At 42.6% G+C, this 18,435-nt stretch overlaps 3 protein-coding genes and 1 non-coding gene across 4 annotated transcripts; 1 reads left to right on the forward strand and 3 right to left on the reverse strand.

Annotated features, from left to right (window-relative positions):
• Positions 1-826: 826 nt before the first annotated feature.
• ppp1r8b (protein phosphatase 1, regulatory subunit 8b) lies at positions 827-5,184 on the reverse strand. Its single transcript, XM_086154050.1, has 7 exons — positions 5,116-5,184; positions 4,507-4,567; positions 4,032-4,185; positions 3,382-3,596; positions 3,088-3,232; positions 2,619-2,683; positions 827-2,477 (listed from the first exon to the last, which is right to left on the reverse strand). Exons 1-7 carry the CDS (start codon positions 5,166-5,168, stop codon positions 2,124-2,126), a joined length of 1,047 nt encoding a protein of 348 aa, XP_086010176.1. The 5' UTR covers positions 5,169-5,184; the 3' UTR covers positions 827-2,123.
• On the reverse strand, positions 4,299-4,467 carry LOC147230606 (small Cajal body-specific RNA 1). Its single transcript, XR_015106764.1, has one exon.
• Positions 5,185-6,998: 1,814 nt separating the features above from the next.
• On the forward strand, positions 6,999-11,700 carry themis2 (thymocyte selection associated family member 2). The gene is made up of 6 exons (XM_086154463.1): positions 6,999-7,094; positions 7,720-7,860; positions 7,931-8,353; positions 9,787-10,973; positions 11,362-11,473; positions 11,576-11,700. Exons 1-6 carry the CDS (start codon positions 7,004-7,006, stop codon positions 11,620-11,622), a joined length of 2,001 nt encoding a protein of 666 aa, XP_086010589.1. The 5' UTR covers positions 6,999-7,003; the 3' UTR covers positions 11,623-11,700.
• On the reverse strand, positions 11,700-16,936 carry rpa2 (replication protein A2). The gene is made up of 9 exons (XM_086154464.1): positions 16,811-16,936; positions 16,552-16,646; positions 15,977-16,078; positions 14,223-14,336; positions 13,941-14,015; positions 13,122-13,238; positions 12,608-12,733; positions 12,367-12,461; positions 11,700-12,123 (listed from the first exon to the last, which is right to left on the reverse strand). The coding sequence occupies exons 1-9, from the start codon at positions 16,821-16,823 to the stop codon at positions 12,036-12,038; spliced, it is 825 nt and encodes a 274-aa protein (XP_086010590.1). The 5' UTR covers positions 16,824-16,936; the 3' UTR covers positions 11,700-12,035.
• Positions 16,937-18,435: the final 1,499 nt, after the last annotated feature.

The raw sequence follows: 18,435 nt of genomic DNA on the forward strand, positions 1-18,435 counted from the left end.
TTTTGGACTGTGGGAGGAATCCAGAGGGAGAACGCAGAGACTCAGACCACGGACATTCTTGCTATGAGGCGTAAGTGTGAACCACAGCCCCCGACCCCTGTCAAATTATTACTGCACATTAAAATAAATGAACACGTCAATTAAAATAACAACCATAAAAACGCAAATCTTATAAAGTTAATCTTCACTTTGTACTGTTAACAACTCATCATTCATGTTGTGCAAACATTTGCCCCTGACCTGGATTCGTGCTCAAAGTTCCCCCAGGACTCTCAGTTAATGTTTAACCTTTGTTGAACCCATTCTACAGCAGTTAACCTCATCAACATAACTCTTTTTTGAATTGTGTTTTTTTCTATTTAGGTATATATGTTCTGGGTCAAGAAAGGACTTGAGATGTAGATTCAAAAAAGAAAATGAGTGATAAACTAGCAAGGAATTACTTCCCTGAGTCACAACAACACAAAAAAATAATCTTTAAATCTACAAGATGTGGGAAAGCAATACACATCATCAGAGATGGAAGCAAAAACTGAAACTGGAACAAAGTAATTAGCTTAAAATCAATTATACCTCAATTATTTCGATAACAAGAAGGAAATCAGAAAATCTCCTTAAAATTGAAATTACCTTGAGATTAGAAAATCTCAATAAAAAAATTTAATAGCAAAATCTAATTAAAAAACATTATTGTAATTGAAAGTGTCATGACCCGGGGTCTAATAAATTATATTTAATGAATATAGAGTAAATAAATAAATCATAAATCCACCAGCCTTGAATCAGACTTAAAAATAAATAAATAAAATTTCTCAGACAATATTTTGGTTGTTATTTTTATTGTTATTTCATTTTTTTTTTTAATTTTTTTTTTTTATTTACAGTCAAGTTTACAAAAAGAAAAAAAACGTCACCTGCGCACTTTGTCCCCAACCCCCTTAATAAAATCCTGGGCTGACGGGTAAAATCCGGAATCCGGAGTAAAGGGGGACGGCTTTGTTTGTCCGACCTTCCGTGTCGCTTTTAAAACCCCGAAATTGTCCAGTGAAAAATCGGGGGGCAGAGTAGGAGAGGGGAAATGGGAGGGGTAGAATACCATATTTAAAGTTTACCTAACAAAGGAACCTGTTAAGAAAAAAAAAAAAATTTTTGAACATCTGTAACAGACACTGCTCACCTGCTGCAGCGGCTCTGCGCACGTATGAGTGCGTGCGTGAGAAACACTCCTGTTGCGACGCTGTAAAAAACAAATAAATCCCAAACTTGTTGGTCCGCCCCACCTCCTATTTTGCGCCCTATTTTGTGTTTTGTGCTAAAAAATCCAAACATGACGTAAACAAAACAAAAACAGATCCATACATCAATGGTTCAGCGGTGTTCTAAGGCAGAACAGGGCGACAGACTTAAAAAATTTAAAAAAAAAAAAAAACTTAAAAATAGCAAAGAGGAACAACCATGATTTGGGGAGTGAAGGGGAAGGGGGCGGTGGTGGGGGAAATGGCTTGGTTCCATCCAGACCTCTTCCACTTCTTCGCACGTGGAGAGTTCACATGAGATGGTCGCTATCTAGTGGCGGTCAAGAGAACAGCGAGATGCTTGTGCCACTGGCTCAAAGTAAGATGCCTGATGGGAAGTCGCTGGGTGAGAACGACAAGGAGGGCCTGGATAACGCTGGGGGAGGCGGGGGGGGGGATTTAATGCGTTAAAAGAACAAACCCTCCAACCGTCTCTCTCGTCTCACAGTAAAGTATCTCATATAAAAATACGTTTCTTGCCATTTGTTTAATAGCACTTTCAAAATATCGAAAAGGAGTGAAAAGATGTAAGTAGAAAAAAAAAAAAAATCGTACAGCTTTACATCCGACACACTGGATAAAAAAAAAAAAAAAAAGGCGATTCAGTTTTGTGTGTGTTTTCTTCTGTCGTTTTCTTTGCAATTAATGACATGTAACTGTTGAAGACGCTGTTCGGTAACGGGGACGTCCTGCCGTACGTGGTGCCTCCTTGTGACGACGGGATGTAAGGAGCGCTAAAGTGAGAGCGAGGCGTGGGCGGCTCCGTCCGGCCGGGGCTCACAGTCGCCCTCGGATCCGCCGGAAACCTGAGAGTCAGCAGCCGTCCGGTCAGATGAGTAGTGACGGGGTGGGCTTCTTGCCCGGCCACGCCTCCTTTGCGTACTTCTTTTTGCGCGGCTCGTTGTGGGTCTCTGGCAGGTAGGGGGCCGTGACGGGCGTGGGGTTGAGGGTGACGGGCGGCTGGGGGGCCTCCGGGGCCAGGTCCACCTCCGGCGCCGGGTTCGGGAAGGGCAGGGGGAGTCCTCCCTGCATGGCGGCTCCCCCCGGAGCCCCGGTGGGCTGGTTCTCATGACTGGTGGGAGGCAGGTCGCCGTAGAGACCCCCGCCCATTCCGTAACCGTGGATGCGTTTCGCAGTCATGTCGTCGAGGCCCAACGTGTTTTGACCCTCAGATCTCCGTTTCTGTAGCATCATCACAAAGTACCAGTATGACGTCTTATCAAAAGAAACACATTTATTGGCTAAATGAACTGAATAATCACAAGACCTAACTGGACATGAATTTGCATTCTGGGGAAATGTGATGGGCAAAGTAAACCTTACCTTTAAGGGGATGACAGCGGTCTGCACCATGTTCCTGAAGCGTCCCACTGAAGGGTCTATGTCCTCTGCAAATGCACAGAAATACAGGTGAGAGACAGTCACCCAACATGGATGTGCTGTGGAAAAGGTCAGCAATACTGGAGTCTTTTTTTTTTTCTGGCATGAAGTATCCCTCTGCGAAACCATCTTTGGTCATATTCCTTTATTGTGTTAACACTTCACCTGAGGGCATCTCCTTAAAATTGATATCGCTGTGTCATTTTTGATAACTGACAGTACAGGCTGTAAAATAAAGGCGTTTCTGAGATGTCCAGCAAGCGCTCCCATTTTGGAGCCATTTCAAACGGTGCATTGTGAGAAAAGAAAAAAATGCAGGAGAAAAAGTCTCTCGGAAATACTTTGCATTTAAAGCACATGCTGCCCAAAATAATGAGAGTATATAATCATGGAGCTGCTGTTTGTTTTGAACCTGGATTGATGATAGAATCCTCCTCGCTGAAGGTAACTCTCGAGTTCCTCCGTTTCCTCTTGGGCCTCTGGATTTCCAGGTTGCCCTCCTCAATGGTCAGGAGGGAGATGCGCTTGTTGTGAGCAGTGTTGAATTCTGTAAGGTTCTGCCAAAGAATGGAAATCAAACAATAACAGTATAGGTGACTCAGTACTGTACTAACATAAGAATCCTAAATGCAGATACTTGCTTATCCCTATAACACCTGTTATTATTAATCACGTTATTAATACTAGGCAAAGGTCACGGCTGTACCTCCAGCTCTGTCTCTTCTTCTGGCAGCCCGAGGAGTCCCTTCAGCTCCTCGTCATCTCCGGTCTTGTCCCCGGTCCCAGCCGTCCCTTGGGTTTGGGGCTTCTCCCTGATGGTGTAGGTCCGCGTCGAGGCCCCAAAAGATATCGTGGAGTCAATGGGGACTTGCTGGGGCTTGTGGGCTTCCAGACGAATGCGTCCCAGAAAGGTACCATGTGCTTTCGTGAAAACATAGAAATAAGTACACCTGCATGTTACAGTGGGTTATTAGCCAGACACTTAAATGGTAGCAGTATTTACTATAATTACTCCTTTATAGTGCTTATCATACACTGAGTTTTAATACAAACATACTTAACAGGACACTGGGTTGACAATTTGTCAATTCTATTTTTTTCACTATTTCAATTCGAAAATAAAATAAAAATCTGATACAACATCCCTGAGCTGACATTTAAATATTATTAAATGAGAATTGGACAATAATTTAAGTATGTATCTTATTAATGATCCACGGTAAATAAAGGTCTTAGGTAAGACTTTACAAAACAAATACAGCTCTAGAACATAACAATGTATTCAATAATTAAAAGAATGCCTCCGCTCTGATAGATCCATATATTGACAGAGCAGAGATTTTAAAGGTTTCTTACTGCTGTTGAGGTCTATCAGAAAGACCCTCTTCAGGTGTTTGTGGTAAACCAGGGCCGCATGGACGCGTGAACATGACTGATGGTCGATAGTGAAGTCACACCAGTCCGGATTCCTTCCAAACAAGTAATACTTCTTCTCATCTATGATCAGTTTCTGCAGAGAGCGTGCGAGAGCAAGAGACACGCTCAGCTCATCATCTCAGTCACTTGTGAGTCCACACACACACCTACACACACACACACACCAGAGCGAACAATCCACTGTCATTCTGTGCCTCTGAGCCATAACCCAGCAGTGTGGCTTCCCACTGAAAAGCTTAAATCTCAGGGCTGCCGTTCCTCTGGCACCTTGGGAAGCCGTGCAGCCATGGGACTCCCACCCGGACGCGTAACACGTCCGGGGCTGAGTGGGCTGTCAAGCTTGTATCTGATGCCGATGCCCTCAATATCACACCATCACCACCCAAACACTTACCTCGATCAGTTTGTCTCCCTTCATCACGTCTAGATGGAGTCCAGCGGGTGGTTTTCCTCCCCTGCAAGCAGACCATGATGAGTTAAGGCTTTATAATAATAGTAATAACAGTAATAGTAGTAACAAAAGCACTTGAAGGATTTGTGTATCCATGCAACGGATACATTTGTCAGTTTCCTATCCCCTATTGCGGTTAGAAACGTATGAATGGAAAAAAAAAAAAAACCAAAGGGGCTCGACCCCTGCAGTCTATTCCTGCACACAGCGGTGGTCACCATTCGCAAGAGCAAACGATAAAAGAGGGGTAAAAACCGGGGTAAACCGTACTGTTATAAGCACGGTGAAATTTATGCTCAGTTCGGTTCACATCCTAAATAGTAAAACGCAAACGCCGGATCACACACGCGTAGCCATCGATGAATTACTGGTGACATGAACGAGTTAGCATAGCAACTGGCTAAGATGCTAACGTTAGCTGCACCCACTTAAGTGCTGAATTCTCTCTGACTGAATGTGACTGATACAAATGAATGACTCTTCATTCTCCTCTCGGTACCTGACAGTATAATACATATAAAATTTCAAACTTTAACATGCGAATTTTCCCACCATGACGGACAATCAAAAGGAGGAGGACCGTCTTTGCTTATTTTAGTCGCCATCTTGGCTCATCTTCTTAGCAACGCATTGTATTCTGGGTAATGTTTTTTTTTTAATAGAATTTAAAAAAATATTTGTCACTTCTTTTATTAGTCTAAACACAGTATCCCTATTTTTGGTTAGATTTTTACTAGTTATAAAAACAGCATTTAAATTCGCAATATTCTGATATATTCGCAATATATTAACTCAGTATTAGCTCAATATTTTAGTTCCCTCAAATGCCACTAGGTGTCACTAGATCCTCCTTCTTCTTCTTCTGTTCCTTTTGGCTTTTCCCTTCAGGGGTCGCCACAGCGACTCAACCCTTCTCCATCTAACCCTATTCTCTGTATCCTCCTCTCTCAACCAACTAACTTCATATCCCCACTCGCTCCATCCATAAATCTTCTCCTTGGTCTTCCTCTAGACCTCCTGCCTGGCAGCTCCGATTCCAGCATCTGTCTACCAATATATTCACTGTCCCTCCTCTGTACATGTTTCTCTGACCTTCTCTCCAAAACATCTAACTTGTGCTGTTCCTCAGATGGACTCATTTCCGATCCCATCCATCCTGGTCGCTCCCAAAGAGAACCTTAGCATCTTCATCTCTGTGACCTCTAGCTCTGCCTCCTGCCTTTTTGTCATTGTAACTGTTTCTAGTCCATACAGCATCGCTGGTCTCACCACTGTCTTGTACACCTTTCCTTTCATTCTTCTATCACATAGTACCCCTGACACTTTTCTCCACCCATTCCAACTTGCTTGAACCCGTCTCTTCACTTCTTTTCCACTCTCTCAGTTGTTCTAGACTGTTGACGCCAAGTACCTGAAATCCTCCAACTTCTTGATCTCCACTCCCTGTAGCCTCACCGTTCCACCCGTGCTCCTCTCATTCACACATATATACACTGTCTTGCTGCGACTAACTTCCATCCACCTCCACCTCTCTAGATTTTCCTCAACCTGTTCTCTGCTCTCACGACAGACCACAGTGTCATTTGCAAACATCATGGTCCACGGAGATTCCTGTCTAACCTCGTCTGTCAGCCTGTCCATCACTACAGCAAACAAGAAGGGGCTCAGAGCTGATCCCTGATGGAGTTCCACCTCCACCTTGATCTTCTCTGTTACCCCTACAGCACACCGCACAACTGTCTCAAAGCTAGCATACATGTCCTGCACCAGTCTAACAAACGCCTCTGCCACTCCAGATTTCCTCTCTTGGCACCCTGTAATATGCTTTTTCTAGGCCAGCAAAGACACAATGCAGCTTCCTCTGGCCTTCTCTGTACTTTTCGAGGTGTCACTAGATCTGCTTACTTCAACTTCAACTGTGGAAGGAAAAACTGGCGATGCAAAACTCAATCCACCGGGGGGGGGGGGGGGGGGGGGGGGGGGGGCAGAATTCAGCTAAGATGGTAGAACTAAAGTGGAGTTTGACATGAGGGACTGAATCTGAAGCATTACGTATGATGTGCGTAATTGTTTGTGGGTGTGTAATAGTGTTGTATTGAACTCAACAGTAACTACTTCAGGAACCTTTAACTATGTTTTTTTTCCTTTGTGAATCCCATTCCTAAACCTGCATTGTGGTGACACACTCAACTGTTATGCGTATTTTTATTTTGCACAGAAAATTGTTTTGTCAATTGCCAGTTTCCTTATTTATTTACATGTTGCCCCAGTATTAAAATCACAGGTCTATTTTCTACTTATGTTTGCATTTGTGAATTCAAGCATTGTGAAAAAGCCACTCTGACTTCCTTATTCACATTGTGGTTTTGCTGCTTCATTTTTGCTGCCACTTCTCAGTGCTGAAAGGCAGCACAGCGAAGCAGCAGTTATGGCAAGCATCATGCCGGTCCCCCTTCAGCAGTACATAGCATCACTGGACAACAGCTGTCTGCCGAGGATTCTGCAAATTTGCACTGGGATCTACTTCCAAGGTATGCCGAGTGGGACATTTGTGCACAATTCCAAGATACATAGGAGAGAATCTTTGGATATCAAAAGTAAGATGACTGCTGCTTAACATGGTGTGGAAGTGTCCACCGTGCTGATTTGTTTTAAAACTAAAATTTTACTAGGTAAGATCATTTTAATTTGATGAGTTTATGAGGGATTTAACAAACAGATATTCATCATTGGCTTGCCTCATGTAGGATAACAATACAACAAACACAGGATAGTGATGAAAGAAGTAAGTGAATAGATGGACTTATAAAATTGTTTTGTTTTTTTTTGTAAATGAATAATTCAATAAAATATATACTTTGCTGAAAATCGCAGCGCAATAAAAAAAAAGGGGTCAGTTTATTGCAAATGGGAATCTTCTGCAAATTTTATTACTTCAGCAAACATAAAAATATACTACCGGTAACTACAATAAACAGTGACAATGGACAAATTAATCGATGTAATTTCTGGTTTGTTTGTTTTTTCACAAAAGAGGAAAAGATAAAGCAACGGTATTAAAATACACGTCTGTTGAAAGTACAGTCCGTGAAACAAAATGACGCTGCTTTTGAAATTGACAAGGTTTGACATTCTGGATTCCCGTTTCGGTTGCAGGGTCTGTCTATGAACTCTCAGGCAGCGAGGTTTGCTTTTCAAGCGGCGACGTGGTGAAGATCATAAAGCTGGAGCTCCAGTTCATCTGTTGTGAGAGCGTCGACGGCGAGATGAAGTTTGAGCTGCCGGTGGACCACAAAGGTTGGTCTGGGAGATACTAGTGAATTTTTGTCAATGTTTTTTTTTTCTCAGACTCATTGTTGTGCCTCAGGTCTGTTCCAGTTGGTGCCAGAGGACATGCCTTATAGGACTGTGGAGGAGATGGTGAGGCTCAGGCCCTTGGGCCTGGACTCCTCCCTTCCCTTCGCTTTTACCAACAGCTATGACATGACCTTGGAGAATTATACCGTTCGAGCAGGGACAGTCTTGACCGTGCTCCCCTCAGGATCCCATGAAAGCAGGGATTACCTGCGCTGCCTCATGGCAGGGCAACAAGAGGCTTCGGCCGAGGTGTGCATCCCAATTTCAAGCCGTGGGGAATTCAGGGTGTGCGCCGGGGAGGATCGCTTCACCGTGCAGGAGATCATATCCTCCGCAGGTCTGTGCAACCAGAGATTCCGCTTTGTCAACAACGCAACCTCTGAAAATACGCTCTTCCTCAGTCCCGTCTACAAGATCCATGCTATCATGAGCTGTGAGTACCACCTTTTTTATTTATTTTTTTCAAACTCACATTTCACTTTTTAATTTCAAAAGATCTATGTCGCACTTCCCCTTTTTCCAATGAGACTCTCACGCGATTTACTCAAAACTCCTTGTGGTGCAAACACATGGTTCAAATTGAAAATGAATTCATTTGGTGAGATCCTAAACAGAAAGTGTGTCAGAGCCCCCAAAAAAGGATATTTGAAATAGCACTTTATTTTTTATAAAATCTCACATCCCTTTTCTTCTCCCGGATACATTTTCTGATAATGTTCTGAAATTGAAAAGGAGGAGTCCCCCCCTACACACAGACACACACACACACAAGCGCGCACGTCATCGGAAGATATTTCCTGACCTGTCTTCATTGACTTCAGTTTCACTGGATGGCACAGGAAGCCCTTCTTTAACTCGATGCTTCATCTAATCGGAACTCTTTCTAGGGCTTCTCTTTCAACCAGACCCTTCCGTATGAATTTTCTCACCAGAGGGAAATTTTGCGATGAAAATTATACATATTTTCCGTCCGAAAATACAAATAATCACAGCAGTAAAGGGGAGGCGGGACTTGTGGACCTTTTCAGCACCTTTACGGGTAGTTTTAGACTTAATGTCCATTAAGCGAGAGCGAAGACAGCAGTTTCGTTTCCTCATGCTTACTGTATTATTGACATCTTACTTTTTAGGGGGTGATTGTTTAGTTCAAGGAGGATAATGTCAGATTTGTGGAGACAAAATAAAAAAAATAAAAATTCAGGCTTATTTGAATGTTACAGCATCACCTAATGTCATGGAGGACTGTTAAATGCAGATTTCCACGACATTTCCCAATAAGAATTGGGATTGATGCATTAAATAAAGAAACACTTGACTATGGCAACTCGCTTTCAGTAAACAATCACTCCATATTTTGACGGCCCCCCATGGCCCTGTCCCTCATGGCCATTTAGACAGACAGTTCCAAGGTTGCCAGCTAGAAAGAATAACGTCAAGAAGAGAAAACAACAAGAATTTATTGTAAAAGGGAAGTTCCTTACAAACCCAAAGCCACAACATGAACACCGTGCATTTCTGAAAAATATGTGTGATCATATGTGAGCATTAGTATTGGAGCTCAGTGTCACTCAATGAAATCACTAGATAAGAACTAATTGGAACTTTCTAAGACCACAAGAAATAAATTATAATAAGCCGATAAAAGCAGATTACAGCAAATTGAAATTGTTTTTGGTTCAAAAAGTTTTGATGAATTGATGTTTGTTTTAGTTGTCTTTAGAAAAAGGCTTATATTTCATTCTTCTATCTTGTATCCTCTCGTCTGCCATGTTTATGCTACCTTATAAAAGAAGAATCTTAAGTACTCATTTACTTTATTGTGTATCAAAAAATATTCTGATGTTGGTTCTCCTGTTTAATCTATAGTGAGGAGGACCATGTTCAGTTTCTCATCCAGCTTAGAGGTGGATGTAATCGACATCACCGATCAATGCAAGGATGAGAGTTTCTTGACTCCGCTCAGTCTGACGGAGGTCCTCGCCCTGCCGGATGACTCCCTCCCCACTGTAGTGGAGGTCCTGGAAGCCCCGAGGAGTCACTCCCTGCTCAAGCCCACTTGGCTGCCAGACCTCCGGGTGAACAGTCACCTGATCTTCCACAGGAAAGGCCCCGAGCTAATGTTCCTGATGTCCAACTGCAAAAGACGGGCGGGCAGGCAGTATTTTCTTGTATCCCATCGGTACGGCGGACGATTCCGGAGGCGGCCTAGGGAGTTTCACTCGGTGTACGAGCTGCATGTTGCTTCGCTCCAGGCGCCGGGTCTGAGAGTCAGCGTGACAAAAACTTGGGAGGAAGAGGACGACAGCCTGCCTGCACTCGGTGTTGGGGAACAGCTAGAAATAGTTGGCTTTGTCAGTGTGGAGAGGCCTTGCAAAGGCAGTAAAAAGAAGGAGATGACCGAAGCTCTGCTGTGCCTGCATTATCAAGTCATGGAAGATGAAGACGACAGCGGGGATGAGAAGGTCGAGGAGCACAGGGAGATTCACCTGCCTTTGTTCATGCAGGGTCACTTTGTGGAGGTGCTCTCCACTACCAAGAAGTTCTCCCTGGGAGGCTTGGGTGACAAGTTTACCCTTCCACTGGATGTGAAAGTGGCGAACTGTGATACCGACCTGGAATGTGACCCATTGATGGGGTTGTCCTTGCTGAGGATAGAGGGGACTATGCTGGAGCCCACCATCCATGCCAGCTTTCTAAACAAGCCAAACTGCGGTTTCAACATCCCAACCAAACGCTTTGAAATGTCCGTTTCTCTCACTAATGACGCCCTCCCGTGTCCCATCGGGGAGCCCCTGAAGTGCCATGTTGTTACAGTTACTGAAGTCACAGAAGCTTTTTACTGCGAGTTTGTAAAACACGGTGACTTGAACACGATGGCACCACCGCCTCGGCCCCCAAAGAGAAGTACGCCGTGTTCAAAAAATTCCGACGGATATAAAACTACATTGAAGTCACACAAATCCAGAAGTGAACCAGACGCATCCATCCTCGGAAAAGGGTTGGAGGACTTGAAATTGAGCAGCAAACAGATACACCCAGTGGCCCCAGTTCCAGTAAGTGAATCCGTGGCATCCGAAAAACCCTACTTAACACATGCATTTTATCGCTTGATTAACAAAAAAAAGGGTCAGACATTAGTAGTCTAGTAATTTAATGTTGGTGTCTTTCAAGATTTCTGCTTACTTAAGGGGAATAAGGGGTGATTTTCATATCCTTTAAGCCCTTCAGGTTAATTTTTGGCTGTTTTTTCAAAATTCGTTTAAATGTATTTTCGCTCTCCCACCCTGCAACAGTAAACATAAAAGAATGGCCTTGTTCCTGTTGTGGTTACAAAAGCTTGAATTTTTCTCAAGTATCGGGTGTACGTGTCGATTGGGCGTATTGTTAAGTTTGCTGTCAAGAATTCAAAGCTTGTGTTAAAATTGGTGTCTCATTTGACAGCTTGGCTCAGGGTCTCCTTGCTACCCCCCCATTCCTCCAAAACCTGGTACGGTCCACGGCAGCAGGACGCAGCCCAACACCTACATAAAAATAAGGCCATCAAAAAAAAAAGGTGAAGCTCTGCTGTAAATGATTCTGATAAATGGAAATTCTTCCTCTCTGGCTGAAATAGTTACTGTGTGAAAGTGAAACCTCCCTTTTTGTTCTCCCCCAGCTCTCCTTGACAGCAACGAAGAACACGACTACGAAGACCTGAATTAGCAGCAGCCGGTTTAGTGATTAAAACACTTGTAACCTGTAAATAAAATGAACTTTGTGAATTAAATTTGAACATGTGCTAAGAAGAGCAGGAGCAGAAGAATTTTTTTTATTAAGTCACACAAACTTGAACACAAAGTCGATAATTAAGTTGCCAATTTTCAAAATGGAAGCATTTTTTACCAAGTGGGGGAGCAAATGGGATAATTTGTTAAGAGTCTTTAACTAAGATGCCTCAGGAATACAGGTATGTATTACTTCCACCATGAAATGTGAAGGTGAAATGCCTTTTTACTTCATCCCACATCAACAAAGAGACCAAGCGAGATGACAGTTAATGTCATTCTGTACTCAAACAATTTTTTGGGGGGGTGGGGCGGGTAGAGGGGGGTCAGATTCCATTCTGTGGAAGGTGGCTAGTCATCACTGTCCGTTGATTTGAAGTGGTCTTCATCAATTGTGGAGAAGATGTGACCTTCATTGCTGAGGAAATCCACAGCCTGCCTGTTTTTTTTTTTTAAATTAAAAAAAAAAAAAGTGTCAAAGAATCCATGTACAAGCTCGCCTGGAAAACTCACCTCCGTCCCTCTCTCTTTATCTACCAATCAGTCCCTTTCTTATTCTTTTCTCCCATACAGCATAAGAAACCAGCATTTACAAGGCCGAGCTAGACATAGGACGATAGGATTGTTGCCTCAATATATGATTTCCCTACGCACTGACCCTGAACCGGCGTCTGTGACTTACTTGATGACAGCCATGCTCATTGTGCCGAGCCTCTGCTTCAGGTCCTGGATGCTGATGCCCTGTGGTTCCGGACAGGCTCTTATCAAACTCAGCACCTGCTCGAGTGAGGAGATTTGGGGTCAACGTAGCCAACTTACTCATATGCGCAGATTAAAAATGATCACAACCTACTTAAAAAGGTAGTATTTGACATTATCAATGAACAACTTGAAGGGAGTTGGAATTAATACCTCAGCCTCACCTGATTTTGATTCGCACTCAAACCATTATTAACCATGTCGTTCGCTCCAGCGTAGCTCCCACCCATGCTCCCCAATCCTGATCCGGACATGGGTGTGACGCTGCTCATTCTTCCTCCAGCCGTCATCTTCAACAGTGAACAACAAAAGTGGTGACACGTTGTCGTTAAATATTTCAATATGCAGGATTGACAAGTTGCCACCACACAGTTCCTGTATGAAAATAATACACCTCAAAACAAGCGTGAAAAGATTTTGATGTGCCAATCCAACTGAACGTTTTTTTTCTACCAAAAATATGAAAATACCCTGCTCACAAGGTCTACCACTACCTCTAAATAAACTCCCCACCAGCAAAAATAGATGAATGTGAAACATAGTCAACTCCTGAAAATGTGTTCAAGTCCTTTGAAACGAGCATGGCAAACAGTAAAAACAGGATCTACTGAGGTCAGACAAGTTCTCTATTTTGCCTACAGAGTACAACTGTTTCATGAAACAAGCTAAACGTCTCACCGAGGTTTGCGGTTTGCTGAGGGCCATGTGCGCTTGTACCACCTCAAGCATATGGGAAGTAATTTCATTCATGTCCTCGAGTGGCCTGACGTTGAATGCCACCACAGATCTGTGGCTCTTCGAAGAAATGAGCAAGTGAAAAAGAAAGAAATAAGATATACAATAATAAAGACAAAGAAATTGCATCTGTTTGGCTTTTAGTTGGCTGATGAATATCCTAACTGTCCAACAAAACCGGAGTTTAAACCTGAGATTAGGTTTGATTGACCTGAGTAGAGGGGAGGTCAAGCACACTTTCCAAATATGGAATAAATGGGGACTCCAGTTTTCTCCATTTTATCATTTGTCATCACTGCAGTGATTCATATGGTCAGAAAAAAAAAAAAAAAAAGTTTTTCTTTCCTTTCCTGTCTTTTCACTTGATTTCAAAGAAATGGAGATTTCATCCTCAATGTTCTGAAGACTCGCTGAATGATGGAGGAGGGAACTAGTGAATAAATGAAGGTCCCTGAGACTATTTTTATTGCTTTGTTTGGTTTGGTTTTGAAATGCAGTAAGGGCCAGAGCAGCGGTATTATCGCTGGTGTTTTCAATTCTGGGATGTTCTGTCTTAAAAGTAGCCAAAAGTCTCAGCTGGGAAAAACACTGCAGTTTGTTTAGAGAAGCAGGAGATTTCAGTCAGGCTGTATGTCTGTCCACCTCAATACCAAATAAATGAACACTGCGTGTTTTGCAGAAACTTTGTTTTACTCCCATAATAAACACACTGTGACAAATCCATATTTATGGTAACTCAGCACAGTTAAAAACAGAACTCACCTGAAAAGAGCGGAGACTCCCCGAGACTTTGACATAGGTGCCTGGAGGCACAGCGGCATTGTCCATGCTGTTGTCCTGAATAAAAACAAAAATGTTGCTGCTTCATGTCTGCAGTTTCCAAAACAAAAATCTGGTACAGCTTCATGAGGCCAAAAATCACAACACCACATCCAACTTCTGAGTTTTAAATATCAAATGCTTGTTAAAAAGACTTAATTATTGCTCTTTTAATAAAACTTGGTGCATCAGAATATTTTTAAACTGTGTGCGATGTGATACAACCTCCATATCCACCCACTGCTTGACATCCATGGGGGATCCTGTCATGTCATCCACCTTGTACTGGATGTTAGTCATGGACTTTTCGGTGTTCCTGATGATACCCACGATGGTAACCTGTGTGACAGAGCCGGAAGTGGTCACACACGGAGATCTGAATCCAACCTGACCATATTCACTGACTATGATAACCCCAATTCCAAAGTTATGGCACTGTAGAAAATTTAAACAATTACAGAATGCAATGACTTACAAATTTGATAATCCTATATTTTATTCCCAAGAGAATATAAACATATCCAATATGTAAACTGAGACATTTCATCATTTTAATGAAAAATATTAGCTCATTTTAAACCTGATGGGAGCAACACCTCTCAAAAAAACTGGAGCAGAGGCGAGAAAAGGCTTGGAAAGCAAATGGCACAAATCAAAACAACTGAAGGAGCATCTGACTACGAATTACGTTAATTGGTAACAGATCAAGAACAAGAATAGGAATAAAAAGGGATATTTATAGGAAGTGGGGGCTCTTTGATGTAAGGATAAACCTCAAAAATTTAGAAAAAGGGAAAAATTCAACATATTTTGTGACTCATTCAGGAAGCGGATTCATTACACAGAGTGAAATATTTCAAGCCTATATTTCTTGAAATTTTCATTGTGGCTTACAGATAATGAAATGCAAAATTCAGTATTTCTGAAAATTGGAATATTGTGAAAAATTTCAATTCTGGAAAGTCATGGAGCCTTACACTAAACAGCTAATTAAACTCAACACCTGCAAAGGTTTCCTGAGTCTTTAAATCAGGCGTCTCAAACTTGGGGCCCAACTGAGTTCCACAGGACAATATTTTGTGCCTGAGGGAAACAACTCAGCTGGATGTGTCTGTGTGCAGTGGCTCTTGATGCACTGACTCACTCCTTGTGAAGCTCACCCCAATTGTTGAATGGATTTTGCATGACAGCCCTTTCAAGGCTGTAGTCATCGCTCTTCTGATGCATCTTTACCTACCACTATCTCTTTCCCCCTTCTATGAATATGCTTGAATACAGCACTCTGAAAAAGCAAGTTCCGTAGCAAAGACCTTTTGTGGCTTATCCTCCTTGTAGGGGGTGTCAATGACAGTCTTCTGGACATTTGTTAAGTCACCAATCTTCCCATTGATTGTGTAACCTCCTGACCCAGACTGAAAGACCATTTATAAACTCAGGAAATTTTGCAGGTGTTTAGAGTTAATTACCTCTTTAGGGTGAGACACCATGACTTTCCAATATTGACCTTTTTCACAATATTCTAATTGCCTGAGACACTGAAGTTTGTGTTTCACTTCCTATAAGCCACAATCATTAACATTTAAAGAAATATGGTTTGAAATATTTTACTTTATGTATAATGAATACACATAATGTGTGGATTTCCCTTTCTGAAAAGAGCGAACTTTGTCAACATTTTGTAGATATACCCGTAAAGCTGGGCAGAAGTCTATCAAACAGTTGTTGGAGAAAGAAGGAATATAACACAAAGGTAGACATCACCCTGTCATAACTTTTGTTGGATGTGTTGCTGCCATTAAATTAAAAAATAGTTAATATTTTCCATAGAGGGGTGCAAAATGTCTGTTTTAACATCTGATGTGCTATTTAGGTTCCATTGGGAGTAATATACAGGTTCATGAGACCTGGAAATCATTGAATTTCTATTATCAGATTCTCATAGGATTTTGATCATCCATCAGCGTGGACTCTCAACTTACCTGAGAAATTTCAACATCTCCCACTCTGAACACCTCATCAGACTGAGAAGCTGACATCAGCTGTGAAACAGTGCAGGGGATTATCTGTGTTGCACGCAGCCTCTGAAACACACACATTGTATATATATAAAAAAGACGAAGACAAGACAAACTGACGGCATGTATATCCCATTTGCCACATTTTGATGTGCTTTAATCACTCATGAGTCAAAATATAAAAGTATACAGTTTTAATGTATTTAATTATTGTAAAATAGGTCTTGATACGTGTGCCAGCTGTCAAACGTACAAACTGTCACTGCTCCTACTGACTGATACATACATAGTGGTTAATATAACACATAGTTTAAGGAATGAGAATAAACACTACCTCAATGTAGAAAAACTGAAAAACAGGGTGTTTGTTACTTTTGATGTCAAACACGGTGGGAATACCACCTGTGGTTTTACAGATAGGACCAAATGGGTGAATACAGAGGGATGTGAATGTATAGATACAATACTAGGGCCTACGGCGTTGAGTTCATTCAAAAACTTCAGTGCAAATAAATAAATACAGAATATTGTATACGAACCCCTTTTTTTTCTCCTCCCTGGGATAATGCTGGTGATGCAAAGCCTCCCGGGGACTGAGTGTAACCTCCACCCATACTGGGTTCACTGTATCCCCCTAAGAAACAACAACTAGGTTTAATAATCAAGCTTAGCAACGTCTGGGTTTTTGCTAGCTGCCAACAGCTGAAACACGACAAAGAGTAAGTTCAGTCACGCTAACGTCACTAGCTTTCAAACAGAAACGGCGTAGAAGTAAAAGCAATATGGAATTAGACTCACCCTGATTCCACATTTTGTGAGGACCTTCTGTTAACTATAAAAACTAAGACGTGGAATAAAATTGGCAGAGTAAACAAGCACTTCCAAAGGCTCTTCCCTGCAAGATCCCGCGCGCCAAACGTAAACGTAAGAGGCGCATGCGCGACCCAGACTCCCGCGAACCGGCGTTCCTGCGTTCATGTTCGTTTACCCTGATTTTAGTTTGCCAGGACGCTCTTTTTTCCTTAATATACCAGCACGGTGTGTTTTATGCTAAAATCGTCGACTAATAAACACCCTCGACTCTCGTAAAACGCTTGGAGTTAAATGAAATTACAACTTAGTGGTTGAATATTTGAATAGTCTGGACAAGAAGACCTGTCAGACATAGTTCAGGAACTATTTTCCGCATTACTCCTATAAAGCAACATGCGTAAAAAGAATCTGCGCCTGTGCGCTGCAACAGCACTGCAAACTGCAGACTACAATAATTCAGCACATCTCATCGAATGTCATAATACTACAACTATATACTTAAATTACTTTCACCTAATAATTTCAAATATGAAAAGTTTAGAGACAATTAGAAGCTTCTACAGAATAATGTATGCAACTCAATCAGTATGCCACATCATAAGGCCAACATATTTTGTATGCAATATTAGACATAGAGGAAAAAAGGAACCTAGCACTACCTATTACTTGCCCTTAGCTGTGCCTTACACAGTTTGAATGTTTGACATTTGTTGGCCTATATCTAATTTAAAAGTCTTTATTCTAATTCCTACGTTAGAATGCTGTTCATCGACTTTCGCTCAGCATTCAACTCAATCATCCCCCAGAAGTTCACTCACAAACTGGAGCAGCTGGGGCTCAATGACTTGATGTGCATCTGGCTGTTGGACTTCCTGAAAGGCAGACTGCAGGCAGTACAGGTCGGCAGGACAGGTCGGCAGGAACACATCCAGTACCATCACTGTGAACCCCTCCAAAAGGGTTTATGCTGAGCCCTCTCCTGTTCATGCTGCTGACACACGGCTGCACACCGACACACAACTCTAACATCTACATCAAGTATGCGGATGATATAACTCTGTTGTCATCAACAACGGAGATAAGACCAAAACTACAGGAGCGAGGTGAACCACCTTGCTGTGTGGTGCAGTGCCAACAACCTCTCTCTGAATGTGGAGAAGACATTTGTTGTGGACTTCAGGAGAGAGCAGCACCAAGTTCCTGGGTGTGCATGTGTCAGAGGATCTCTCCTTGACCACGAACACTGCGTTATTGGCCAAGAAAGCACACCAGCGTCTCTACTTCATCCACAAGCTGAACCCCACACCCCATCATGACCACCTTCTACAGGGGCACCATTGAGAGCATCCTGGCCAGCTTCATCACAATGTGGTACGGCGCCTGCACAGCATCCTGCCTCAAGAGCCTCCAGCACATAGTGAGAACGTCTGGGAAGATTGCTTGTGCCCCCCTCCCCTCCATCCAGGACATCTACAACACCCACCTAACCTCCAAGGCCCTCCGTTTTGCAGGTGATCCCTCGCACCCGTCTGACAGCTACTTCAGTCTGCTGCCATCAGGGAGGCGACTGCGAAGTCTCCAGGCCAGGACCAGCAGACGAAAGGACAGCT

This window comes from Fistularia commersonii, chromosome 10 (assembly GCF_037954325.1).
Source record: "Fistularia commersonii isolate RoL2024-O1a breed Wild chromosome 10, RoL_Fcom_v1.0, whole genome shotgun sequence".
Lineage (NCBI taxonomy): Eukaryota > Metazoa > Chordata > Actinopteri > Syngnathiformes > Fistulariidae > Fistularia > Fistularia commersonii.

Excerpts from the sequence above, each read along its gene's own strand:
- themis2 (XM_086154463.1), top strand. The coding sequence starts at position 7,004 with ATGCCGGTCCCCCTTCAGCAGTACATAGCATCACTGGACAACAGCTGT. Across the intron at positions 7,861-7,930 it reads GCTGCCGGTGGACCACAAAG|GTCTGTTCCAGTTGGTGCCA; the intron begins GTTGGTCTGGGA and ends GTTGTGCCTCAG. Across the intron at positions 8,354-9,786 it reads GATCCATGCTATCATGAGCT|TGAGGAGGACCATGTTCAGT; the intron begins GTGAGTACCACC and ends TTTAATCTATAG.
- ppp1r8b (XM_086154050.1), bottom strand. The coding sequence starts at position 5,168 with ATGGCGACTAAAATAAGCAAAGACGGTCCTCCTCCTTTTGATTGTCCG. Across the intron at positions 4,568-5,115 it reads CCTTTTGATTGTCCGTCATG|GGGAGGAAAACCACCCGCTG; the intron begins GTGGGAAAATTC and ends GTCTGCTTGCAG. Across the intron at positions 2,478-2,618 it reads CCGCTGTCATCCCCTTAAAG|AAACGGAGATCTGAGGGTCA; the intron begins GTAAGGTTTACT and ends ATGATGCTACAG.
- rpa2 (XM_086154464.1), bottom strand. Across the intron at positions 16,079-16,551 it reads AGGGAGGAGAAAAAAAAGGG|AGGCTGCGTGCAACACAGAT; the intron begins GTTCGTATACAA and ends TGTGTGTTTCAG. Across the intron at positions 14,016-14,222 it reads AGCAGTGGGTGGATATGGAG|GACAACAGCATGGACAATGC; the intron begins GTTGTATCACAT and ends GTTTTTATTCAG.